This window comes from Lycium barbarum, chromosome 10, assembly GCF_019175385.1.
Source record: "Lycium barbarum isolate Lr01 chromosome 10, ASM1917538v2, whole genome shotgun sequence".
Classification (NCBI taxonomy): Eukaryota; Viridiplantae; Streptophyta; class Magnoliopsida; order Solanales; family Solanaceae; genus Lycium; species Lycium barbarum.
The window spans coordinates 52,876,878-52,884,618 of record NC_083346.1 but is presented as its reverse complement, the minus strand read 5'-3'; the positions used below and the strand labels follow the sequence as shown (position 1 = coordinate 52,884,618).

At 36.3% G+C, this 7,741-nt stretch overlaps 1 protein-coding gene across 1 annotated transcript; it reads right to left on the bottom strand.

Moving 5' to 3' along the window:
• Positions 1-256: 256 nt before the first annotated feature.
• LOC132612998 (uncharacterized mitochondrial protein AtMg00820-like) lies at positions 257-1,116 on the bottom strand. The gene is made up of 2 exons (XM_060327061.1): positions 886-1,116; positions 257-391 (listed from the first exon to the last, which is right to left on the bottom strand). Exons 1-2 carry the CDS (start codon positions 1,114-1,116, stop codon positions 257-259), a joined length of 366 nt encoding a protein of 121 aa, XP_060183044.1.
• Between the last annotated feature and the right edge of the window lie 6,625 nt (positions 1,117-7,741).

Sequence of the window (7,741 nt, the reverse complement as noted above, 5' to 3'; positions counted from 1 at the left end):
TCATTTCAAATGTTAACAGGTTGAGAAATCTTGACACCAAATTCTTTCAGTAACCCAAGAAACCACGTCAATTCTACAACTGTGGTTGCCAAACTTCTGTACTTATCTTCTGCTGAGCTTCTTGAAACTGTAGTTTGTTTCTTTGACTTCCATGAAACCAATGAGTCTCCAAATGATAAAACTGGCTTAGAGTTTGAACCCCAAATAATAAATCAGGTTTGGTTACAGTTAGGTATAACAATTTTCCTATTAGTCTTTAATAGGCTTCTTGATTTGCTAGAGGATCATCTGATTTTTCAGTTTCACTCATATGTTCATCATATTGCCTTGCTTTGAGTTTGACATTGTTGTCAATAGGAGTTGATAGTGGTTTGGCAACTGACATACCAGTCTAAAAAATTAACTCCAAAGCATACTTTCCCTGATGCATTATAAAGCCCAGCTTTGACCTTGCAAACTCAATACCTAGAAAGTATTTTAATTCACCTAGCTCCTTCATCTTGAAAGTATTCTATAGTAGTTACTTTGTTTCTTCAATCAATTTCATCTACTCCAGTTAGTAACATATCGTCAACATACACAAGTACTATGAAAGTCCCTTGAACTGTTTTTCTAGTGAACAATGAGTGGTCATGTTGACTTTGTTAAAATCCAAATTTGATAAGAGCTTCACACAGCTTTGCATTCCATTGTCTTGGAGCCTGCTTGAGGACATAATGGGATTTAACCAATTTACATGCAGTCTCACCCGTACTGCTAAAGCCCTGCAACATATATATATATATATATATATATATATATATCATTAAGATCCCCTTGAAGAAAGGTATTGTACACATCTATTTGGTGTATATGCCATTTTTGAGAAGCAACAAATGATAATACAATTCTGACTGTAACCATTTTCACTATTTGTGAAAATGTTTCTTGATAGTCAATTCCTTCTCTTTGACTGTATCCTTTAGCTACTAGTCTCACTTTAAACCTTTCAACTTCACCATTGGCCTTGTACTTGATCTTGTAGATCCATTTCCATCCTATTATAGTTTTCCCTTTAGGTAGTGCAACTATTTTCCATGTTTGATTGTTTACAAGAGCTGAGATTTCTTCTTTCATTGCCTATACCCATCTGTGGTCCTTGATTTCTTTAAAGTAGTTTGCAGGTTCCATGGTGCTTGAGAAGGTGGTGAGATAAGCTTGGTATTTAGCTAAGAGTTTTTCATAGCTCACATAGTTGTTTAGACTGTAAGGAATCTCCTGATGAATGTTGAGTGACAAAAAGTCCTTCATCCATATGGGAGGTTTTTCCCCTCTAGATGACTGCCTTTATGTGATGGTCTGAGTTTGTAGTGTTTGAGCTTCTTCAAGGATAGGAGGGATGTTTATTTAGATACTATGCTAGTTCTGGTTCTACCTCAGGTGCTAGTTGATGTTGTATAGGTGATTCAGGTTGAGTTTGCTGATTTTGCTGGATTTGCACAACACCTCTATCTTGATTGTGTGAGATATCATGAGCAATCCTGTCCTGATTTGGTAGCCTGGTTGCATTTTTATCAGCAATTCATCCTTCCCAATGACCATTGGTATTTGTTTGTATATAGTTATCTACGGATACATGTGTATGATCAGTATTGTACACAGAAAGGAAATATGCTTTCATTGACAATTACATCTCTATGTACTCAGATTTTTGTTTGAGTAAAATTATCCTAGTGAACCTTGTGAGATCATCAATTATAGTCAAGAAGAATTTATTGCCATCAAAAGTAGATACTCTATATGTGTCACGACCCAAACTGGAGGGCCATGACGGGCACCGAACCGTACTAGTCAAGTACCATCTGACATACATTTGTGACATCCACATAAACATAGGTAGGCCGATAGGGCCATCATATGACTCTCAATAGACTCATAAGGAAAGCATGCCTGCATTGAATAATCAGAAAGACTCATTTGTATGAATATGCTGGACATACTGTAAAAGCCGAGAAGGCTATCATAACCACTTGTGACAACATATGAACTCTTAAGTGTGGACATTATCTGACTGTACATAATTGTCTACAAGCTTCTACTAGAAAACATAACATAACGTGATCGGAAAAGGGCCCCGCCATACCTATACATATGTGCATACATAAATATACATAAGACCATGCTGACTCCTAGAATCTTCGGAACAAATGGAGTGCATCAACCTGATCTGCTGAGCTGACATCCTAATAGATGGATCACCAACCTGTATCTTGGGACCTGCGGGCATGAAACGCAGCCCCTCAAGCAATAAAGGAATCAGTATGAATAATGTACCGAGTATGTAAGGCATGGAAATAGTATATTCATAAGAATCATGAAAGGAATCTGAGAGATGAGAATCAATTTGTGGATTTGAATTTATCTGTATGACGGTATACCTAAAAGTGTCTATATAACTCTGTATAACTGAAAGTGCCTCTGAAGGAGTATGATATGCACGCTTTCTTTCAAAAATCATATACATATATCATAATATAACTGTTAGTGCTGAGGAACGTACAACCCGATCTATAAATGTTAGTGCTGCGGAACGTGCATTCCGAGCCATATATCATATCAAGTCGGTCCTTTGTGGGCATCAAAATCATCATCGTATGTTAGCTGATCAGGTGGTGATGCGTATATAATGCCTACCCCTTTTCCCATACCACATATACATATAATATATGCGTATATAACGCCTTCTGGTCATGGGTCAATGTGCATATGTATAAATGAATGCAATGCATAAATAAGATGAATAAATAGATCTCTCGGAGTGGCATAAGGTCGTGCTACTTCCGATAAACATCTTTAAGCTAATATCATCAATATACGTAATCTCAAGGCCCATGAACAGAAGGAATAATCATAAAAAGGTACAGGAACATCAAAGGTTAGAGTACTCCTAATGCTTCTAAGAGTAGAGTGATATGGAAATTCGTTTATTCGTTCGTTCGTTCGTTCATATCATAAGGATCATGCCAAAATGAGAGAAAGGGATATCCTTAACATACCTGGTCTTAGCTCGACAGCTCAAGAACTCAACTTGTATCTGCTCCACGATCTATGTCTAACAACAATGATACTATCGTTAATTATACAAATGATTCTCTTAATCGTATAACGAAAATTTAACTTATCCTAAAACAAAACGGGCAGCATCTCCTCCGTTATTCTTATTTTCCCAAACTCCATATATCAACAACAACAACCAGAACAATCCAGCAAGTATATATACATCAATAACAAGATACCATGTAGCAGCAACAAGTCATAAACGTTTCACGACGAGCGACAAGCCCGGATACGATTATCAAACACACTTCTCCAATTTTTCTTTCCTTGAAAATACATCTCATCGACAACAACAACAATATACTTAAGTTACTCCAACAATTTACAACCACAACACAACCCAAAAATATACCTCAAATCAGCCCACACAACAACAACAATAACTTATCCGATTTCCCGTAATTAATTTCGTAGTTCCCATTTCACAATTTCGCTATGACCTGGATGAATTTAAATATACCTAGGAGAGAATAGTTCTTAACTTATATGCAAAGAAATGATCTTCCATCTTTCTTCCCCCGAAGAAATCTCCGATTTGCTATCATCCGAAGGAAACCAATGTGGTTATAACCTCTATGTCGTTATTTGAATTTTGTAGCATCAACGTAGGACTTGGTATTTCTTAAATAGAAATTATACTTTGTTTCTTGCATAAGAAAACCATAAGCGTCGTTGCATATAGGAAGTTGTTGAATAGCTATAAATCGTAAGTTAGTAATATGATAATTTCAAGTTGCAACTCTAGTCATAACCTTTAGAACGTGGGGCCCATGCATTAATTACTTTTCAATCTTCATTTCCAAAGATGCCACCTACATGATACCAAACCTTAGTCACCAGTTTATACTCTTCCACGTGGATATGATCCACTTCAATATTTATTCACAATTGAATAGTTAAATAAATTTTTTAATCTCCCACTCAAATCCAACATTGCCAATTATCCACATAATTATTTTCTGCACTCAATTTACTTAAATATTAATCATCTCTAACTCACTTCATGTACTCATTATCATGACCATGTGATATAAAACTAGTCCATAGCCTCATTTACCACACATAAAATATTATTTTCAATCATCGTCGTCACACTTTTTCATCTTAAATCATTTCAGGACTTCATTCCTTGTATACACCGAGTTCTTGATTTTCATGCTTGAATATGACTAAATTCTCCGGCCTCAGGTAAATTTGCTCCTGTTGGACGGTTCAATTTCCTTGTCCAAAATACGGGATATTATAGCTTGGAATGTATTTCATTCAAATAAATTTCGAACCTTGACGAATCTTATTTTCTTCGATTTGTTTAACTTCTAATCCCTACGATACATCTGTACCATCACTCTAACCACCTATAAGTATACTGGTTATGGTGATCTTATAATGAATCAATTCTAACTAGAACTCATCTATCATGCCGTGCCTCTCTTTGCTTAACTTAATACCATTCTCCACTTGACATCAGTTAATATTGAATTTCCAAAGAAAGTGGTAATAATTTAGCTACTTTCGTAATTGATTGCAACTTACTATATTCATCTACACTTGAAGCTTAAGTCGAGTTTTTCTTGTTTTGGAGTTATCTTTCTAGTAACACTGTAGAATAGGAGCTGTCTTTCCCTTGGGTAGGTTTACCATCGCATACTAGTTCCTCCTGTTCGCTCTTCTAATTTTTATGGGTCTACTTCCACTCTTATTTAGATCACATAGTCCACAACATACATCCTTCTTGGAGTCAACATTTTATTCCTCTGACATGCACTATCTATAACATTCCCTTTCCTTCTTAGTAATGACTCTCGGTTGCTATACTCCCTTGACAGCTCAGGAATATCCTTGCAAGAGGTATAAGTGAGTCACCTTCTTGATATGATCCTCCTTGATACTTGAACTCATCGATCCTTTTCATGTGAATCCTTTGTTACATATTGATACCATGTCATCTCTTAGCCTCTCGCGATTACGTAATAATCAAGAAACTTCTTCTTATATTTAGAATCCTATTCGGGTGTCTTTTCTCGCTTAACTTATATCTGAACAAAGGTTACAATACATGATGTATCATCTTAAGGGGTTTTAAATCCCATGTTAATCATGTCCCGTAATGAATCTCTCGAGAGCACTCTTTTGAGGTAAATACTCGTATCACATCTCGAGTAAACACTTATATAGGTAGTTTTCCCTATAGCACCCCTATCATCACATTGAGATGAATACCTCTCTTCTAACATATGCCCATTCTTCAAATCTATTTCACAGTTTGCATTACTTTACAAAGTACTATCTTGAAATTTCCGTCCCTCTTTCGTCCTTCGGTCCATACCTTTTACCATTTCATCCTTACGTCTCTGCTTGTCATATCACCTTATAATGCCGAAGGTCAATTTCCCTTTGTTATTTAATGTCTATAACTATCTCACCATAGGATAGATGCCTTTTTCATAATGTTCTTTTCCATAAATTCATTGAGACCCATAGGTCATCTTACGCATTAGTCATTTTCATTAATATAGCTCGTAACTAATCTATATTTCCTTCACTGCACCGTTCTTAAACTTTCCATCTTTAGATGTGATTTTTCTTAATAATCTCTTCTCCTTGCCGCATAACTTACCCGGATCGTGACTTCATTTGTTACTGTCTTTATATGTACATAACATTGGTCCATTGATCATTCAAGATTATACCTTATCCCTTTCCTTGTCTCATTTCTCATTTTTTTGCTCAAGTAATTCCGTCAGTAGTGCAATAACTATAAGTGCAATCACAATGCTTTCAGCTATTTGATGATAAAACTGTGACCGACAACTCAACATTAGTCCTTCCATAATTTTCTCCGATCAGCTCACACTATTATGGGCACATTCTTCTCTGCTATCCCAATGTGGTAGTAACGGGGTAATATGTGGTCCTTTTGGAATCCCTTGGGGAGATGTTATATAGGATGTTATATAGTATAGACGTATAGTCACTTTCTTCTTTGTGCATAAGGTGTTTTACTCATAAAAAAACCCCGCACCTGTCATCATAATCTAATTAGTCACACATTAATTATGATCACACATTACTTATGATACAAGTCGAAACCTCAATCATCTCATAATAATATCCATTAACATTCTCGCATAGTACTAGAATATCCATAACGTATGATACTCGCTCGTACTCTGCTCATCAGGGTACTATTACTAGTGGACGTTCTTTTTATTCGCCTATCTTTCCTTCCCTATTTTTAACATGTTCTTCTTTTTCTGATCATACACATCACACATATTGGACATTCGTCACTTGTTGTTCCTTTGTTTCAATGATCAATCTTATCTCGTTTTCCATTATCATAGTCTGGATCTCTTCTTTTCTACATCTCTCACTTTCCTTCGTGTCAATAATAACAAACTCCTATCGTATAACCATCCTGGTAAATAACCTAGGCTATAACGCAGAACATAGTTGTAGTCATAAATTCAACAAACTACTGAGAGAAGAGCTTTAGTAAACTTACTCCTTTCCATCTGTTATCTCGAGGCATTTGTTAAGGTCAATAGCCCATAGTGACTTAAATGTTTTCCCGCTTTAATCATCGGGTGAGGTCTAACATGCCAATCTATAATGGTTTTACATGCGTATACATATACGTGTACACATCAAGCTCATCCCATAGCTTAATCTTTCAAATACATATAAGGGTTGGTTAACCTTTTCCGATTTGTGAACTCCTTTTGGGGTGGGTATCTCTTTAACTCCCTTTTGATACATAAAACTTCTTTCTACCCCAAGCACACATTTTTCCTTCACATTCTTATATCTTATCCTCTCTCATCTGTCATAATATCTCATTATTCCCATTTCTGATCTAATGTCTATCTATTAAACTTGTCCCATAACTTACTGTCAATTTCGCCTCTAATTACTTCACTGGTGTACTCTTTCTTTCTTCTCATAATAACCCCACCTAAAAGGTGCCACAATTTCTCTTAAGTTGTCGAGAAATTTCGGCAGAGTTTCCTCTATGATTATAACAATACCAAACTTGTACACAACACAGTAAACATATCTCATGCCTTAGAAGGCCACATATAGAAACACATATGATATACAACTCAACCACACAGGGCTGATTACTATAAAAGAATGCAAAAGAATAGGGTTCGTCTCATAAATTGTTACACCTCGGAAAATCTTCCGTTGATGCACAAGTAAATGGGCTAGTGAAGAGTGCGAGCAGACGATATTTCCATAAGTAAGAAGCGACATTCGATGACTCTAGGTAAGATTTCAAAGGCATCCGATGTTAGACGAGAAAGTTGTCAAGAGAAGGCAAGGCATACGATAGGTATCGGAAGGGAATTTCGAGTAGCGAGTTAATGAGGGCTTAATGATGTCTTGGAGAAGAGTGATAACTTCTCTTAGATTGGTATTGAGGTGTTGAACAAGTGCTAAGAAGGTTCCATAAGGATTGGAGATCAAACGAGTCGACGAAACGAACTTCGGGATCACTGGGGATTATACGGCCAAACATACTGGCCGTATAAATTATACGGTCCGTATGTTTGGGACCGTATAATCATCACAGAATGGCTAACCTTTCTAGACCAAACATACGGCCCGTACAAATTATACGGACCGTATGTTGGTCCTGATA